Genomic DNA, 20,752 nt, shown 5'->3' with positions numbered 1-20,752 from the left:
ATACATAGTATAAAGTGACAGAACAGTGCTTTGTGATTCATCATGCATGCGTCTCTGAATGGTTCAGCATCAACTTAGATAAATCAGTCAACTCTTATGTTTGCCAAAGAAGGATTTCTTTGTTATAAAATACCTCTGTCTTCTATTTTTAATGCACTTAGTCCCTGTGTGTTTGTGTGTCTGGTTGCTTTCGGGAATGTCCCTAACAACAGAGAAGGAGGTAACATATTTAATAGTGGCAATTGCCATGGAAACTAATAAGGGATGCAGCACATGAAACATTTAACAGTTTCCCGGTGTTATGTCACCAGTCTCCCTTCCTTTCTTACATAACATGAGATGTTAGCATCTAACTGGGAAAAATAAATGATACCAGAGGTCATCATATGAACTATGTCACCTGTTATAAAAGATGAGTTGTTGGAGAAAAGTAACTAGACAGTGGCTGTCTTGTGATTCAGACATGTCTGTGATGAAGTTGGGTGCATCTGTAGGTGGGGAGTTTTCCTCTGTGCTTCTTGAGATCTCGAAAAAGCTCTCAATATTTTTACTGAGTGACAGAGTGGAGAGTGTGTCGGGGATAATTCACCACCCCCCATGGGCTTTTTCCTGTACAGAGCTGCCATTTAACGGGTCACAGGCAAAGGAGGAGGTAGTCAGGAAAACATCCACTTCTCGTTTAGAATTAGAATTCAATTTAGAGCCCCGTCTGACATCAAATTATCATCTTTGTAATTATCAGTCACTGAATTTTACGCCCAACATGGCACTGTAATTTTTTTTATTTATTTTTTTTACTCGAAGAAGAAAAATGATTCTTTGATGTTTAAGTAGATGAAATTAGAAATTCAAATATGTCTCACAAAAGGTGAGGCTTGACATGTTCCTCTCTGTGTCAAAATGTTATATCGCAGAGAAGATTGTGAGATATTACTACCCAGAGATCCTTGGATTTGCACACATCCCCTGTGTAAAAATGGCATTGGAGGAAAAAAATGAAAATTGCAGACATAATGGATATCAGTATTTGTCTACTCTGCATTGTCCAAAGTGTCAGTGAGAATCAATTGTACTAGTGATGTTTGCTGTCATTGTCTGACATCTTGGGGCTAATTGATGGGAGGCTGTGTTGCATGACTAAATGTTGACTCACATCATTACATCCCATCTAATCACAGTGGCATTCTCACACAAACTCTCATACAGTAGCATACACGACTGCACATATGCACACACACACAGAGGAAAGTACTCTGATCAAATCTGCAGGATTCATCCCCAGATCATCTGTGAGGTGAACTCTCATTTTGTGAGTTCAGCCAACAAGATGCACGGATTTATCTCTCCAGCTGAGAGAGGGTGACAATGCAGGTCATTTATATTCCAGGCGTTACATCTACACACTGCTTTCTGACCCCCTGAGCTTCACCATCCTTCAGAGGTCTAGACCAGCCATTGAATTACAGGGCTGATAGGAACTCTGTGGCGTGGGTTGCCTAGCAACCTGTATTGAGTGAGGTGGGAGGCCTGTGGATAGGGAGATTACCAGGGTCCCTGATAAAGTCCTTCCTGCCATGAATGGCTTTTTGTCATGGAGCTGTAAGAGGAAGAATGTCATCTATAAGCTCCCCCAAAACAGGAAGTTAGAGGTACAGAGACACTGCAGGTGCCACACAGTTACAACATTTCATCTGTGCAGGTGTACGTCGCTTTTCAACTCCAGAACCATTGAAATTTATGCTGGAAAATTTGTTTTTTGTATGTTTCTCACTTTGAGCTATTAAAAACACATCCCTTGCGAACCTGTTTTCACCATTTTCCTCTTTCCATTTTCTGTAGATGGAGTGTTTGGAAGGTGCCAGGAGTTGGCCGTCGCAGACCTGTACACATACGATATTTCTTCCTCTGCTCTGCAACGCCTCAGGATCCTCCTACAAAAACTGGCTCACAGAGGTACACGCTCCCTGTTTGCCTGTCCGCCTTTGTCCGAGTGTCTTTCTTTTTCTGTTCGGCAGCCTTTATCAGTCATGTACAGGGCTTACAGCAAATGCCTGTCTACTGCCATTGTGTGAAGCAAGCCAAATAAGCCAAGCTGTCTCTTTGGCTAGCAAAGCACGATACCACTGAGTTAGAACAGGTCATTTGACTCTTATCGGGCCATTGTTTTGCCATCATCGCCTAACTCCAGCAGCCAATCTAATTGGCTTGTATGCTGGTAGGACATTTAGAGCTAATTTTGTGGATGAGTAACTGTGAGGTGTGCAGCTTAATCACATCAGACAGTCTCTCCTACTCAATCAATGGCAGCAGTTAATGTGCTTGTTATAATGGGTTACACCTTTAGGGGGACAGTGCATCTACAAAAACGTGAAGTAACTATATAGCTCATTATGGATGAAGTTAAAGCAGGAATTTAAGAATTAGTGGTTCTAGTTTCCCAACCTGGAGTCATGTTAAGTTTCCTTTTGCTATCACAGGGTTTAGAGTCTCATCAGCACATCTCAGCAATTATGTCATGTCTGGTAATGGCTGCAGAGAATAGAGCCTTCTCATGCTGATGGTTGCTATGGTGTGAACAACAGATAGAAGTGACTGGAGCCTCCAGGCTGGTCTGCTGTTATGGACTAATTTGCTGTAACTGCTGAACAAATGGCTCTGGCTCGTCTGTTGTCTCAGAAACTCAGGCGCTTTTGGAAAGGTATCTTCTGCCCATGAAATGGCAACAATTCAGTGAAAAAAAATTGCTTGAATGTCATGTATGTTGGAATAAATGACCTTAATGGTAAATAATGGTAAATAATGTATGGATATTTACTTGGGAGATGATGAAGCAGTTCTTTCAAAGGAATTCTTCTCAGTCAACAATGACTTGTAAACTTGACTAACTTAATACTAACTAAAAGAACAGTCTATATATTCCTTATAATTAGTAAAAATGAAATAGTTCTTTGTAGAGAATTACAGACCAGTTACAGACCAGTAAAAATCATGTTACAAACCTATTTTCCTACCTATTTTCTCCACATATTTAGCAGCCTGTAACTGCAGTTCTGACCCAGCAGGGGGCAGTAGACACCTTTAACACAGACCGTGACCACAAACATCAGCCCTCCAATCATAATTGGCTTTGCAGGCCACTATGAGCTTAACATCTTTTAACAGGCGTGAACCCGTGTTGAAAATCATTAAGAGTAAGCAGTCGGCCAGAGGAAATCAAAAAAAGCAGGAAGAAAATGCAGTGATGAATATTAAGCCAAGCGAGACCACACATTTATTCTAATTACTGCTTAGAAATAAACAAATGAGAGTGAGGAGGATGAGAAGAGATCTGGTGTGTAATTTTTTCATGCTCCGTTTTAAGAGGTGTTAAATCCTTTAGTTGCTTCCCATCATGAGACTTGTTCTCTGACCTTGTGTTTTTAGACACCCGTTTACAGATGCCGCAGACATGACATCATCACTTTGAATCATTTTCCCCTTTTCTGTCGTGTAGAATCACATCCACAGACCTAGAGCATTATTCCTCGTATGATTCCACAATGCACAGATAATGCTTGGTGGCAGGTTATTCTTATCAGCTCAACAGCAATTGAAGTGTCATCTTTGAGACGTGGGGGACCCTTTTTTTGAGGCCGGACAGGGTTATTGAGACCATTGTACTGTAACCTAAATTGAAGAGATGGAGGAAAAAATGGGGAGGAACATCAATGGAATTGATTTACAATCCTCTTTATCTTGCATCAGAGATGCAGGTAGAAATCACACAATCTCTGCTCACTGCACAACACCAATGTCATTCAGATCAATAGAAATTGACCCTTGTACAAAAGGGCTTGTCTGGACGTTTCCCCATTGGCAGAGTACATTGTCTGGTATTAAATTTTCACCACAATTCCTTTTGAATGCAAGGCACTGTCATCCAACTCCAAATGCCTTTTATATTGCACAGCACACAAATCCAAACAACTTTAGCATTCACTGTGTGCAGCCACAGTGTATCTACGCATTTCATAGCCAGGCCGCTGTCATATTGCTTTGGAATGGTTATGGCTCTGCTAAATGTGTGTGTCTGTTTGTGCAGACTGTGACTTTGTGGAGATACACACAGGAGCTAACTCAGTAACTGCAGTGAATTAATTTAATGTACAATATATTAAAATTATGGAGCATTTAATTAACCGTTCTCTAAACCCCTCCCCTGAACTGTGATTGACCAATCATAGCTTAGCAACTGTAACTAGGCACATCAAGTCTGTCAATCTCTGGATTCTCTGCATGTTGAAGCGGTGTACTCTGCATTTAAAGCTTTTGGAGGGTGGCGTTTTTTTTTTTAATATTTGCAAAAACCAAGAACACACCTGCAAAACTTTAAGGAATGTGTTTAACTGTCTTTACCTGCTCTAATGTAAGCTGTGAGCATTAGCATTCCCGACTAACTATCTTGCTACCCAGTAACCTAGCTTAATTGTTATTTCAGACATGTAATGAACTTAGCAAACTACGACATTTTGTGGGGTTAAGTACAAGTGGCTCTCTCCGTCTCTTTACTTGATTTCAGGGAGTTTACACTCTAGCAGCCTAAGCCAAGCTTGCGCTAGATAGTGCCACAGTTGCCCAACTCATCAATTATTCCTCATCCTAAAATCCTTTTCTCTTGTAAAAGTGAAACATGCTGTGTGTACATAAGAACAATCAGCATGAATCCAACCACTGTGTTGCCTGTCCCAAGTATTTTTCCACAGACATCCAAACCATCCACAGGTTTTGTCAGAATGAATAACATTATTAATCATTATATTTTTATTTATAATATAGCACTAAAGTCAGTATTGCCAGATTGACCGTTTTCATGTCCACTTGGGCTACTTTTTATTTAGTTGGGTGGGTAAAAATGTTTTTGTTGGGTTCCTTTAAGTACTGTTTAGGCAAACGAAAAGTCAGGCTATATTCCAATAAATTGGAACCATCTCTCTTCCAACTATCTTGATTGAGACTGAGAGGGCACTGAATCCAGAAGGCTCAGCTCAGCACACAATGGCTTATAACTGATGACAATCAAAACCAAATGTAATTTCAGTTTATTACAACTAAGCAGACACTTTTTTCCTTATTCCAATTATTATTTTATCATAGCTCTGGGAAAAAATGAATCAAAACTTGACAATCTTCATTTCAGTAGACAAAATTGACGATCACTTGCCAGAAATGAGAAGCCTTCTTTTCTTAAAGTATGTGTGATTGTTTTAAATTTTACTACAAATTTTGGGTGGTAGATCTGGTGGTAGATTAATACACAGTGTATTAATGTGCTGGGTTAAACGCAAAGTTTGAAAGGTGTAGCAACGACTAATGGAGACTACGAAAAAGATTAAGATTATTCTTTTATATGTCATTTATATATATATACATCTGTGTGTGTGTGTGTGTGTGTGTGTGTGTGTGTTTGTGTGTGTTTGTGTGTGTATATGTATGTATATGTGTATATGTGTGTATATATATATATGTGTGTATTTGTATATATATATGTGTGTGTATATGTATGTATATATATGTGTATATGTATGTGTTTATGTGTGTATGTGTGTGAGTGTATGTGTATATGTGTATATGTGTGTGTGTGTGTGTGTGTGTGTATGTATATGTGTATGTGTGTGCGTGTATATGTGTGAATATGTATATGTATATGTGTGTATATATATATATATATGCTAATAAGATCAGAAAGAATCATCTCAAGCTGCAACAATGGCATTGCTGATACACCACCTTAAACTACAGTAACCTGCAGTCGATTGACCTCCTGACCCTGTGCAGAGCAACAATTACTCTCATAGTAAAGTCAAGTCAAGTGAAATGATGCATTGTGACATTTGCATTAGCTCCATTGGCAGGAATTGTCAGTCAGGGAGAATCAGTGACCATAAACTGACATCATGTCACTCCCGTGGTACCAAAACCACATGTTACTCATGGTCGTACTTCACTTCCTGCACCAACATGTTTTCTTTGAAAGAAAAGCAACAAAAACTGTTGTTGTTCCTCCTCATATTCTGCTCTGTCTGTTCCTTGAAAACTCTGCTAGATGGCACTGGAGACAGCAGATATACTGACACACCAACATACATGATTGGATGTTACTTGCTTAATTGTACCATGCAGTGCACCTGTGTGGAAGCATCTCCATTCGTTATGTCTCTCTTCTCATTTATTCAGGTTTTTCCTTTAATTTCTCACCTGACTGTAGCTTCAGTGAAGAGTTGGAAAAAGATCATACAGGCTGGTGGAATAAGAGAAATCTTCTTACAATAAAGCTACTTAAGGGGGAAAAAAAGGGTAAAACCGTTTAATAAAAGGATAACAACAACACTTGGTAAAGTAAAGCAGAATTTAGATTTATGTTTTCCTTTCTTTTTTGCTCAAATTATTGACCTTAAACTGCTTACAGAAAAGGAAATGACACTTAAAAATTCATTCTGATTTTTGAGACTGCCACAACATGTTGATTTAATTTCTGTTTCAAATTTGGATTGACACATTTCATTTTGACTAATTAGGCAGGACTTGCCGTTAAATTATTCACGCTCTCTTCCGTTAATGCATTTAAAATCAATTGGTGGACAGAAGTAAAGGAAAGGGGGAAAATCTGCATTTCAAAAACACTGAGTGAAACAACAAGACATGTAGACAGGATCCCATCTAATAGGCTTTGAATATTTAGGAGGCCCCTCTCTCTCTCTCTCTCTCTCTCTCTCTCTCTCTCTCTCTCTCTCTCTCTCTCTTTACAGAAAACAGACAGGAGGCCAACAGAAATATCTTGCTTGTTTGAAAGCTGTTGCGTTAATGGCAAGGCGTTAATTAACCGAGGCATTTGCCTGAAACTGTATGCTATCCTTAACAGGCAAAAAACCGGCAGCACTTGGTGATGGAGCTTCTCTTTCTCTGGACTTACAGATGAATTTGCATGACATTTGGCTCCTCAGTGCCAGGATAATCAGCTGAGAGGGTTGATTTAAAGGAATCCAACTGTAAAGGTCCCACCACTTTTCCTCCCGACTGTTTCTTTGACAAATTTGCTAATTTTCATTCTGTAATTTGCACCGGCATACCTTTTCCCTCAAGTGTGCCCATCACAGTCACACAAACATGGTATGTATGGAAATGAGTGCATGCCCCAGGAGACAGAGGAGATAGAGGTGTCACAGCCAATGAAGCTACCCCCATGCTGTAGTGGCGCCATCACATGTTTACTCTGAACCCATTTAACCAATTGCAGTTAACCACAGGTACCATATGGATCCTTCAGGGTTGAGGCAAGACCTGCTTTCCCAATCACGACTGATGATAGCATAAATGATCATCACCGCACTAATATATAGCAAATATACACCACATCGGGTAAGCCACGGGTAGTTAACTGTCATTGTTGTACGGATGGATGGCTGAGCTGCGTTCCAGAACAGTGACAACATACGCTGCTTTGTGCTCCATTCAGCTCTGCCAAGAATGACTGGAGGCATCTGTAGCTGCTCTGCATTGCTCAGATCCTCATCTGGTGCTTATGAATATCTATGAGAATACGCAGTGTCTATGGGTGAGAAACCAGGCTAATGAAGACATTCTGTGCTGTTGATATTCTCATTTTTTCATATATTCCTACCCAGGCTGTTTTTGTTTTATTTTTATTAAGCATGTCCACATCATTAAGAGCAGCATTGTTTCTTAAGATGAGTTTGGTAAAAGGTTAGGTATGTGGCAGCTAGGACTCTAAGCCTGAGCCACAGCATAATCACCTCCATTCCACAGAGCATTAAAAAATGCTTCTGCAGAATGGAAGTGTTATCAGTGAACATCTTGGCTTCTTAAAAAAGTATATCTTTGGTATTTCTACGCTCTTTGCCGATGGAATGCTGTGCCTCTTGGCTCATTGGGAATGGGGCCATGTTTTGGGTATCTCTTTTGCTTGGGTAGCTCCATCTGGTCCTGGCACCATCACGCTTTGCCCCTGCCCAGGAGTTCTGCATCCCAACTATGTGTTGGCAATTAGCAGAGATGTTGGCTAGGCGTCAGGCTTTAGTGTGACATTCTCCCCAGGCTTGTTGTCTGACTGTGCTGTGTGTTTTTGTGTACATGTCTGTGTATACATGTGTCTGTACATGTGTGCATGTGCAGTCATGGCTTCCCTTTTGTGTGTTGCAATTGAAGACCTCCTCTACTCCTCTACCATTCTGATTCATCCTTGCTGTTTTGTTTTGTACTGTTCGTTTATCCTATAATGCTGAGAAAACTACAGTATAAACATTTACCCCATGGTAGAGGAAAAAAGATACAGTCTCCATTTACGGGAATACTGTGGCAAAGAGACATTTCTACCAGTATTTCCAATCTAGTAGATGAGAAATTGTTTGTAATCACTTCATTTTTATTGATATTGTCAAGCTAAATCTGTATGTTGACATGAATAACGCAATACTTTTACAAGAACAGGGTATTTCGGTGATATATGTTATATTGGATGGGTACACATACAAGGAAACAAGGAAAAATTCTAAACATTATCTGACTGCAAGTTAATATCTGTAAGTGTTGGATCTTTGAAGACAATAACTTGAACACTGGGAACTGGTAATGGGCATTTTTTCACAATTTTCTTCATCTTATTATTCAATTTGTGCCATAGGTTTATCCAGGATTTTGCCCAGATATCATATAACAAAAGAGCAATCAAGTTCTATTCCATATATTTTCCTTATTGCTTTAGCAATCTCTTGCCAAATTAAAAAAATAAGAGACAAACCCAGACAATATGAAAATAGTCAGCCATTTTTTTTTAAAGACACCGCCTCCAGCAGAACTCCTTTATATCAATTTCAATCTAGTGTCACAAAATACTTTATTATTTTTTGCCAGGATCTTGAGATAGTGGTCTTATTCTGGCTTTCTCATATATAATTCAAATTATCCTCACTTATCTCCAGGCTCTTTTCCCTCTCCCCTTTCCTTTGACATGGACACTTGAGTAGTTTTTTGGAGTTTTGTAGTCTATTGTATGTCTTTAATCTAATTTACATCAAGGAATATGTTGACCAAATAAAGATCATTACCCTCTGCTTCATGTCTTCAATAAAGTAGTTTCTGACATATTTGCAGAAATCTTTTTTTAAAGGTTATCTAGAGTTTTAATCTAACACTTTATTTTCCAGGTTTGACATGGCAGGACAATATCACTCAGCAGGTCATCTCTAGAGAGCTCTCCAAACTGAGGAATGTCCCCCTCCGCCATCAAGCCACACCTCCAACCCCCCCTAACCGCCTGACCGCCTACAGCAACTCCAGAGACAGGAAACTGAGGCCTGCGCAGGCAGAGACGAGCACACACCTTCAGCAGTACCTGACGGGTCGGACGCAGGCTGAGGTAGATGGACAAGGAGTTCAACAAGAGGGAGCCAAATTTCAGATAATTTTACACATGGAGTTCAGTTTACCCATCACGAGGAGCACTACACATCCTGTCATAATGTCTTCCGTGTCTCTAGAAGGAGCTTTTTAAAGTTTTAAAAAATAACCCTATTGATATCATCAGGATTATCTTAACTTGGGCCTGAGACTTTTTACCAGAGAGCCTCTTACAAACAGAAGGTGTATGGCTTAAAAGACAAGCGGATTTAGGCGGCAGTGAGGGTCTCAAAATTCTATTGAGCTGCATTATGCGAAATGTAAGATATGCTTTTTTTCTGGAGCTTAATCTGTACTAGAGACACTAAAAGTGTCAAATCTTACATTTCGTCAAGATATCTCCGCCTCTGCTGCTTCAATTTTGACCATTTTTTAAAATCTAACTCTGGCAAGAAGTAAAATATTAAATGAAATAACTTTAAACTCTAAAGAAATTTACCGTATTTTAATGTCATGCTCTAACCGCTTGGCTAGACATATACAGTAGCATTTACATCTAGGGTTAATGCTATAAATATTGGTCCATACTGCATACGTAAACAAACAATCAAAAAACTGATTTTCCTTGGCTAAATTATGAAAGGGCCTCTTCCTATTTCTTTTGAAAAAGAGTCAGTATCTGTCTTTTGCTGGGGTCGCCCTCTCATCCCTGCTTTGCTTTTGTTTCTCGCCTTCTGTCTTTCTCCCCCTCTCCCACTGAGCAGGGACCCTTTTCACAAAGATCTTCCATCACCTCTTTACATTATTCAGTCCTCATATTTAGGGTGGAACCCCAGCTTTGTGTGAAATGTGCTCAGCATCCTTCATAGCCGAGCCGTGTCCTGCTGCTGTGTCAGTGCAGCCATAATGCAAAGTTGAAGAGTTCAGGACCTTCCTTATTGATGAGATGAGGTCCTTTGTTGTGTAGTGTGATGGAAAAAGGCAGAGATGGTTAGCATGAATGGCAGAGCACCCCCTTCTCGCTGTGCTAATGCCATTATGGCTTCTCAGTATGCCGGGCTTGGAAAGACTGACATTTTCTCTATATACATTTGAAGGACAGAAAATGGCACAGAGGGAGATAGCCTGTATTAGTGCAGTAGCGACATGGATAATAATGCTGCTCAGTGGATCGGATATACTGTATGCTCAATTGAGGTGTGGGCCCCTATGATTTAGACAAGAGGATTTAGAGAAGAAAGGACAAAATTACACATTTTGGTGCATGGTCAAAAGGTCTCTCAATACCTGTGTACCGATGCACTGTAATGTAAATAATTGTGTGTCAAATAGAAACTCGTATGGCTAACTTTGAAATCAGAGGACTCATAAGTTTTTCTTTTTAGGTAGGAGATTACTGCTACTTCTCTGACAGAGTGGATATGCTTTTAAAATTTGTTGTGTGTTGTGGAAATGCATGAAATTACTCTTTGAGTGACACTATCTCATCTATGATTTCCATAATGCAATTTCCAAGGGCAGTTGTCTTTGATCTAGAATCCCTATTCATATCCTGTCCTGTCTAGTCAAGCCCAGGTTGCTTCTCTTTTTATACTAAAGCCTTTCACACCAATGCTTACCCAGTACAACCCATTTGATGTTCTTACGGAGGGAAAAAAAAAGCTATTTCAGAGCTGAAGCAAGGTTGAATATTTATCATATAAATGTTGTCACTTCAGCTTTGCAGAAATGAACAAAACAAGACTAAGCGTCTACAGCTGTACTAGCGTCTCCTTGAGGCAGTACTTTGGAACACCAATGCTTTGAGCTAAATGCCAGTGTCAGCAGGCCAACATGTTCACAGTGACAATGCTAAGATACTAATGTTTAGAAGATGTTGTATAATCTTTCCCAAATTTGCTAATTAGCACTCAACATGAAATACAGCTGAGGCTGATGAGAATGACATTTGTTTTGCATGTATTTTGGCCTAAGGAGGTATATGGGCATACTTACATATATTTTAAAAAAAGTTATTACAGTTCATTGTAAGGGGAACATAGATATCCCCTAGGACAGGACAAGGATATATTGTCTGGCAATAGGGCTGCAACTAATGATTATTTTCACTATCAATTAATCTGCAGATTATTCCCTCAAATAATTGATTGTCTATAAAAAGTCAGAAAATAGTGAAACAAGCCCAATACAGTTTTCTACAGCCTTAGATGATGTCATTAAATTGCATATTTAATGATGTCCAACCATCCGAAATCCAAAGGTATTCAATTTGCCATTGCTTAAGAAAAAGTAAGCCAGCAAATCCACACAATTTAGGACACTTGACACTTGGCTTGAAAAATAACTTCAACAACTGATTATCAAGCAGTTGCCCATTACTGTTTTGCTGATCAACTAATTGATAAATCAACTAGTTAATGCAGCTCTACTTTGCTTAGATGTTTCACTAGATAAGTGAAAAATTGACTTGCTGGTGATACAAGAGGAATACTCAGGGGATCACCAAAGTCAGTAGGATTCATCCTCTGGGGGCCATAAGTTTCTGTGCGAAACTTCCTGTGAATCCATCCAATAGTATTTGAGATATTTCAGTCTGGACCAAAGTGGTGGAGAAACCGTCAGACCATCTATGGCCTCAAATTAGGGTCAACAAGATTTTGAGCTTGTATAGTGATGTTCACAAATTATTCCAAGTAGGTTTAATTATATTTGATGATGCTATAGAAAATAATGGTAAACATTTAATGTGCTGTGTATGTATGCAAAACCAGCTGGGTCTTGGAAGAGCACAGCATTGAAACTTTAAGCACTTTGAGCGAGTTTTACATGCAGTTTTTCTACTCTGTATGAATCCACAGATGTTCACAGAAGCACTTCCTTTTTCAGTTTCTTTGTGTAACCTCCCTACTGAAATCATTCATTCGCAGATTTAATTCACACAGTCTCTTTTTTTCTAAAAATACAAATCTTTCTCATGCAAATTTATTTTAAAGGTTTATAAAGGTTGATTTACAACTACAAACTTTGGAATTATTTGTAAACATCACTTTACAAGCTCAAAATCTCTCTGACCCTAAGTTTAAGCCAATACTATTGCCATCTGTACCTTGGCGGCTAGCATGGCTATAAAACAATGTTTGAGATATTAACAATGATCTAAATGTACTAAATGGGCATGTTTTGTCAAAGAATGAAGACATCAAGTCTGATGGTCATTCGGAGGTCAGCCGGCCGAAATCCCAGCTGGGCTGGAAGGAAACCACTGTCTACAGCCTTCAGAAAGGAGCTGACCAACCTCCTGTTACCAAAGTCTTTTCCCAGAGTGGAGAGGGCAGGCACCCTAAGCTCAGTACAACCTACCCCAATCGAGACCCAGGAAGGAGCAAGCTGCTTTCCAGCCATATTGAACGGATTCTTGCTGGGACACCAAGCACTCAGCAGGGCACCCCAGGTGGAGAGGCCTCCTGGCCAAAAGGAAAACCCCACTACCTTAGCTACATCCGGCCAGTTACGAGTGAACATGCAAAGCTGCAGTCTCAGGTGGCTTTTGGCTCAAAAACCCAGAGGCCTAATCTAGACAGACTGATGTTCAAAGCCGGTTCAAACCAAGTGACTGCCAAAGAGCCTCTTAGTCTCATTGACGGTAAGATCAGTTTTTTAAAAGCTTGTTATGGATATTTCACACTCTGGCTTTTATATTTGCACCTGAATAGTTCATTTTTTGGTTATTTTTCAGCTTTTTTTGGGATATTTAAGATTTTCTTGTAATACATTTAAATGTACCTTTTCATTGTGGGTTGTCGTTCTTCACTCTTTAATGTCCAGAGCGATTCGTCCAGAATGTGGTGAACCAGCTGGGAAGGCACAGCATCAACATGGAGGACCTGGACCAGCTGGCTGAGGTCATCACAGGAGCTCTGCAGGAGGTGGAGGAGGAGCAGCCTGCGATTGGGGTCCAGCCAGGTATAGGAGCTGCTGACTCCAGGGGGGGCATGGAGGGTAACAAGGAGCCACTGTCAGCCATGCAATTGGATCCAGACCAGGACCTGAAATCAGACAACGGGCAGGATCCAAACCAGAAAGACAGACTGAGAATGAAACAGCAAGGTGGGTGTGTAAAAGAGAATAAAAACTGGCAAAATTGAAAATAGCTATACGTTTATTTTCTGTCACAGATATAAGGTTATAAATTTATGAATGTCGTATAATGCTCTGTTTATAGAATCCTCATAGATAATGCTGCCAAATGTATTTTTGAGTCTTTCATTTTGAGTCACAGCTGTTTTTTCTTTGCTAAATACAAAAGAGAAGTTCAGTTTTCACACAATATGCTCACATACATTGTGTTTGTTTCCAGGCCAACAAATAGATGGTGCAGCCAAAGAGCCTGTTGACAAGGTGAATTTAAAATTACTCTGCTCAACCAACAAATTGGTTTCTCAGGGAGTGAGACATGTCCAAACTTACACTTTATTTACTTTTGAAAGCTTCTTCAAATAAGGATGATTTCAAAGTTGTGCAGACTAGTATTTACTTTTAAATTCTTAGAACTTGGAAGCAAACTCACAACTGCAGGATCTTAGAAAATTCCTTAAATTTTGTCTAACTTCAATATATTTTCATTAAATGGAACTTTAAAAATAGTTGTATATAAAGTAAATTTTAAAAAAGGATGTCATTAGACCTTAGACCAGTACTCAGACATAGAAACGTCAGTGAATGCTACACAAAATCATACCTTTTCAATCACTGACATTTCTAATAGAAATGAAATCTATATTCAAGGTATAAGTTCATTCTTCCTCAGAATTGAATAAACTCTTCTAGGAGGAAACTAAAAGTATATAGTAAAGTATAGATAATTAAATATAAAATTCCTTCAGCATTCTAAAGATAAATCTTTGACTCAACACAGCATGCAGCCTTCTTCTCCAAGCTACTCGACTACCTCAACCTGGAGCCTTTCGGTGATGCTCCAGAGGTCAACAGTGGGCCACAGGCCCCCCTCCAGAAAATGGTTGGACTGGAGAGTGTCCAGAGCCGGACGACGCAGAGCCAAGTTCCAGTATCCCATCGCTGGGAGGAGAAGACCAAGGCCGTGCCTGAGAAGCAAGGCTCCACCCTGCGGTTAACTGGTGGCGCAGAGGGCCCCGTCGCACAGGTGGACTCAGAGATTGAGAGGTGGATGCAGGGGATTGAGGCCTCGGCGGGGAAGAAGCAGTTGGAGGAGCTGCAGAAGAACGACATGAGAGTCAAAACTCAGCTGGTCCATGTGGGGGTGAAGGAGTTTTCCAGCAGAGGGAAAGACAGACACTTTGGCTATATCATCACCGGCTCAGAGTGAGTATGATTCACGTTATTATTATTATTATTATTATTATTATTATTATTGATATCACAATGATCAAATTTTAATAACATTTCTAAACTAGAGACAATTTTCGCTGGGATAACACATCCATCAATATGTTGATATTCTGACCCATGAGTACTCAGTAGTCATTACTACATTACTGACAGGCATAACGGCTGGTGTGATCCCATTGCAAGATGTCCTGTAGTTTTACCTAATGTCTTAGAGTGGAAGGGAGTGACTGAAACTGGGAGACAGCGATCCGTGACTTTAAACAAATGCTGGCAAGGGGCATAAAGTGGGGGGACCAATGGCCCCCTACTTCCTGCAGCCTTGCTCTGCATTGTGCTGCTTTTTTAGAGTATAAAATAGAGAGATGCTAAAGCAGCTGTCCAGGGCAACATTAGTCGATTGTGTATCAATAACCTCTGTTACCTTAGTCATTGTACTTGAAAACCTATAGTATTTGCGAAAACCATCACCAACAACCTTGTAAAAGCCACTCTCTCATTCCTAAGTGGTTATTATCAACTGACTTGATAGTGTAGTTCATAGCTGCTTCATATTATAGTTTATTGCTCCACTCGGCAGTTGTGAGCCGTACTGTTGGACCTGTTTCAATGCACTCATTTTACATACCTTAATACCAAGCATATGTCTGCTTTGTTCAGTTACTTAAAACTGCCTTTAAGAGATACAGTTTCTGTCAAAACCACCCACATATTCACATCTTTATGGAAAGGGATAGTTTGAAATCCTTAGTGTGTGCTGTACATGATTACAATAGCAGGGATGATAAATCCCTCAGTGTGTGGGTATTACTGTGCTGTATTACAGCTTTAATGATGATACTTTGTCAGGAGGGGTAGCCAAGTTCTCTCTCTCTCTCCTTCTCGCTCACCTCTCACTCAGCTCGGGCTCAGCAAAGATAAGTTCCTATCGACTGTGTCTTCGCCCCTGGCTGTCTCTCAAATCCCTTTATGGCATTATCAAGTCCAGTGTCAGTGGGTTGTCCTTCACCTGTTCAAGAGACGTGGACTCATAAAGCTCCGATGGGTACAATCTTCGTCACCTTATTGCCACACATACAGAAACAGATTAAGACATAAACACACATTATAGGCAGGTATGTGCCAGGGGAAAGAAATAAATCACCTTCTGAGTGAAATACAATCACCTCCTTCTCCATGTCTATCCTCTGCCCACCTAGTGGACAGCTATAGTTGGCCTATAGAGGTGTCTGCATTTCCTGCAGACCTCATGATTGCACGGTTGTTATCCCCAGCTGCTTTGCACCCTGGAGTGAGGCTACGCAAACGTGCTTATCTGACAGCTCCTGACATTGTGGTGATGGTGGGGGGTTTGGGGAACAGGGGGGAGGTTGGGTTGGCGTGTGTGGAGGGGGAAGTCGAAAGGTATGGATAGAAGAGAAAGAGACAGAGAGAAACCCAAGGGGAAAAGTGCTAGCATCAACAACCAAGTCACTCCTGGAGCTCTCCAGTTGCTAGAATTACCGCAGAGGGATGCAAACGTGTCTGGAATTACATCAGTGAATCTTTAACTTTCAAAACCCCTCAAAAAGTGGAGAAAAAAGAACCACCCACTCTCTCAAAGGTGGAGTGAATCAGCCTCTCATGCACAGTACACTGTTTTATGTTCTGTTAGAGGAAAGCTATTGTGATGTGGTGTCGAATGCAAGCTAAACAAGATATCTCAGAGTAATGTATTACTTAAATATGTCTAATAATTGTAAAAAAATCGGTTAACTCAGAGGATGCTGAGTATCTAAGCAAAGAAAACATATAACTGATAAAGCAACTGATTCCCAGTTCATTTCACATTTCTCTGCTATGATGTGTCAAGAAAATGTCCCATTATGATCCGTGACTCTTTAGTACATGTCACCTTGCAGTCGCTTGGGAGTCTCAGTGGTTCCAGGTTAAGCTGTCAGCAATAAAGTAGCTTTCTGTGTGTGTTTGTGTGTATGCCCTTCTCATTTCCTCCATCCAGCACGTTGGCCTGCAGATTGCCTTTGTTTGGTCTATTTCCTTGGCGATTTACTCTCTGAGTGAAAGAGCAGGCGCGGACTGAGCTGAGATGAGGCATGGCTTTATCAGACCACCATTACACTTCACCTCCATTCCATTTGCACCTTATTATTCTCATCTCACCGTCAGGGCGCGTGCGTGCTCAGTTGTGTTTGTGTACTCTGTGTTATCATGTTTTACTGTGAGCGTACGTGTGCATGACAGAAAGAAAGTGAATGTAGGTGGAGAAAAAGAAAGATGAGAGAAGGAAAGGGAGAGAAAGGCGCGTCCCTATGATACAGCCATTACACCTCATGCAGGTTCCATTTGCACCTTATTGTTTGTCTCATTGCTGGAAAAAAGCGGGTGATTTACCGAGCCTGAAGAGGCAGCTGATCCCTTTTCCCTTGGCACAGCGCTTTGTGTGTTTTTTTGTGTTTGCACGTGCCTGTGTGTGCATCTGCGGTTGTGCACATGTGTGCAGTACATCCATTCAGACAACCGTAGCTTTTGCTTGTGTGCAATGACCCATTTGTGGGTATGAATTGTGGCAGTATCTCCCTAAAAAAATAGCATTTTAACACCTGAATGGCTGCGTGTATCTTGTATGGGTACAACCCTCCAAATGTGATGCCCAGCTGTCTGTGTGTTTCTCCCTCAGCTCCCTCACCACTGACCAGAGCAATGACCTCATGGAGCGGCTGACGCAGAGGCTGAACCTCCATGCTGCAGATCTCATCCAGCTCTCGTATGTGCAGACAAAAACATCCTGTACACACCCACCCTGTCACAAATAATGATTCAAAACTTATATACTTGCAGTTTACAAACCATATATTGCATAAAGGATAATTGGCCAAATTTAAGGCATTTGAAACAGTTTTGTTTTGCGCCTTTGAACTAAGAGAAACAGAGTGAAGGTTAACCAGACACTGCAAGGACTGTTTGTGTGAAAATGCTGTGCAACACTGCCAGAGACTGTAGATGTTTGTTGTTTTTCTGACCTTTTGGACTGTTTGACTTCTTGCAGGGAGAGAAATCAGGCCTAATTACCTCCAGACACATACTGATGTTTCCATTATGTTCAAAACACGGCCTTGCCACCATTGTCACTGTACGTCTTATCAAAAAGAGGGCAGTCAAACCATCAAACGACTCTCAGTTAGAGGCAAAGAGAGAAAGAGAGAGAAAGGGAAGCAGCTGACAGAGAGCTGGAAATGGAGAAGGTAGTCCAGCAGGAGGCGGTTAATATATTAATGAGCGGGCGAACTGTCCTTGAACCCAGGCTGGTTTGTGCTTGTACCATGGTTCCCCTGTACATTTGGTGTCAGACCATGTAGGAGGCAGAGAAGATGTGTTCACTTAAGATCTGACAAGCCTTTCAAGATTCTCCTGCAGGAGAAGTGAAGTCTCGGTGGTTCTGAAACACTCCCAGCATATGAACACCAAATCCGGTGCACTGCAGTCTGCGGCTGCACTGCAACTGTAGATACAGACTATTCTGGCTTGGATATCATCTACAGAGAGGGAAAACTGTCAGTGTTCTGTATCTACTGTTCATCACTGAAACTACGCTCAGTGACTTCAAAATAAATACAACCAAGGAGATGTTCTGATCTACATCTTTAAATCCAACCTCCAAATTTAGTTTTGATGAGCAAGAACACTAGAATATGTCATCATGCCGGCACTGATTAAGTTAATATTGTTATTATACCTGTCATTTCATATCATTCAGACTCAACTGATGCACATAATGATAAATGTCGTACTCTGGATGCTGATGAATTGCCAGTGACATTGCACTGTACAATCATGGGGTGGTAGTAATATTCAGATCCTGTACTTAAGTAAAATTAGTAACAATGCAATGTAATAATACTCAACTACAAGTACAATTAGTATAACTCCAGCATTCAAAATTTTACTGAAGTAATGACACAGAAATTTTAATAGAAAAATGTAGTAAGAGTTTTGTCTGATGTAATGCATAATGTGCTTCAAAATTAATCCTCCTTCTTGGAGTCATAACCCGGTCAAATTTTAACACATACGATACACATAATTTTTATTTAACTCCAGAGTTTGCCTGAATATCATCACGTTTTAGAATTTTCTACAGTGTCAGAGTAGTCCAGAGATAGCTGTCTGTACATCCATGGGTACATTGCAAACAGGAACTGCAAATAGCTAATTCAGCATACTTTCAGTGGTGCCAGTTTGCCAAGAGGTGGGGCTCACAGTGTCAGACTTTAAAACTGCTGCATTGACATGTAAGCAGCATTTTAATGTTGTAGCTGGTTGAGGTACAGCAAAATATTTAAATATTGCTGTTTATCATATTTTAGAAGCAAATACATTTTGTTTGTAAAATCTCAATCTAGTTGTTATAGGGGTCAATTAAATTTCAGACCTGAGTATGTGTATTTATTTATTTTCCACCGCTGCATATACCCTTGATCACAGTGCATTGAAGCTCTTAAGCCAGTATAAGAGCCACAGACAGATGCTTCAAATAAAGCTTACACACTGTGTAGCAGCTCATATTGATAATAGTATTCTATACAAAAGACAAATGTCAGAAAATTTCCTCTTTGTCAGGGTTGTTTATCCCCATTCTCTTTCCCTTTATAAAGTAATCAAAGTGCATTCATGTAGAAATAGCTGAGACGGAGGACGCGATGCCAGCCCATTGTGCCTCTTGCTGTGCAGCCACGGCAGGTGAGTGTTTGAAAGCCTCTGTCTGAATATTAGGCAGCGTACGAGGGCTGGGTCAGAGCACACCGCCCCGCTTCGGAGGCCACTGTCTCTCACGCGCTATGATGGGCCTTGATAGGAAAACGGGAGAAGAGATGGTGAAATATGACAACAGGCAGGCAGAGAAGAAATTCAGACAGAGAGTATGAGCAGAGGGGGCCGAGAGATTTTCAGATGCTGAACACAATTATGTTTAAACTTGCTACTACAGTAATCAGCACAAAATACTCCCTTTCAAAAGAGATCTGAAATTGCAGTTCTGGATGATGATGGGCTAGGGTTAATATGTCCCTTTTTTAGATGACGTAAGTGTTTTACTCGTCAGAAACACTAGGGGGAGTGGGACACACACTCACAAGTCCATCCTCATACACATTCTGTGCAGGCAAACACACACACACACACACACACACACACACACACACACACACACACACACGCCCCCTGCAATATCTCCACATACACACTCATCATGTCCCACCAGTAGAGCTAATATGAAGTCCAAGCTTACACAACCGATAACAGAGGAGGCAGTGTGAAGTCCTCCAGATAACTTATCTATCTTAACTTCATCTCCCAATTGTGCCACTGTTTTTCCCCCCTCGTATATTTAAATAGGGTTTGTGTGGCTTGGGGAAAAAAAATAACGTCAGTTCAATTTGAAATGCATCGAGATCTTTAGCAGAACACCTTTGGCCAGGGAGAATGGAGGCAGGGGTAAAAATTGTGGAAATATTGACATTTACGACAGCAAACAGAGCCCAGGTGAAGGAATTAGAGAAGGACATATTTCTTTCAGAGTCGTGTATGTGTGTATTTGTGTGGGAACATGTTCACAAATGCACTGGTGCATGGTTGGGTCCGTCTGTCTGGTGATATTGCCTCATATATTGCTCCTGGCCGGGAGAGTGTCGCCACGTCTGTAGTGGACTGACTGATGGTGAGTGGGTCTGGGCCATAGCTTTCTGGCAGTCTGATTAATCTCTGTTTGTGTCATACAGTCTAGCAGGAAGTAAACTAAAAATGTATGTACACTTTCCAGGACATAACAGTTCAGGCATGATGATGTACTGAAATGGTTTGATAATTTAAGGCTGGTCGAAAATGGAGCAAGTAGACGTCAATGTCACATGTTCAGAGTCATGTATATCGTTCATGGTGAAGAAATTACACCCTGGTATCAGCGCCCATCCAACCACAACTTTGTTATTACTATATCCAT

The 20,752-nt window shown here is 40.6% G+C and overlaps 1 protein-coding gene across 1 annotated transcript in view; it reads left to right on the top strand.

Annotated features, from left to right (window-relative positions):
* Window positions 1-20,752, top strand: part of ptprn2 (protein tyrosine phosphatase receptor type N2) — a 113,652-nt gene that overhangs the window by 11,105 nt on the left and 81,795 nt on the right. Inside the window, exons 4-10 of the mRNA XM_040127559.1 lie at window positions 1,840-1,953; window positions 9,201-9,412; window positions 12,583-13,036; window positions 13,219-13,500; window positions 13,751-13,791; window positions 14,309-14,733; window positions 17,435-17,521. Of these exons, the coding sequence (XP_039983493.1) occupies window positions 1,840-1,953; window positions 9,201-9,412; window positions 12,583-13,036; window positions 13,219-13,500; window positions 13,751-13,791; window positions 14,309-14,733; window positions 17,435-17,521 (1,615 nt within the window). The remainder of the gene's footprint in view (window positions 1-1,839; window positions 1,954-9,200; window positions 9,413-12,582; window positions 13,037-13,218; window positions 13,501-13,750; window positions 13,792-14,308; window positions 14,734-17,434; window positions 17,522-20,752) is intronic.

Source organism: Xiphias gladius, chromosome 5, assembly GCF_016859285.1.
Source record: "Xiphias gladius isolate SHS-SW01 ecotype Sanya breed wild chromosome 5, ASM1685928v1, whole genome shotgun sequence".
NCBI classification, from domain to species: domain Eukaryota; kingdom Metazoa; phylum Chordata; class Actinopteri; order Istiophoriformes; family Xiphiidae; genus Xiphias; species Xiphias gladius.
This window is presented reverse-complemented; position numbering and strand designations above follow the sequence as displayed.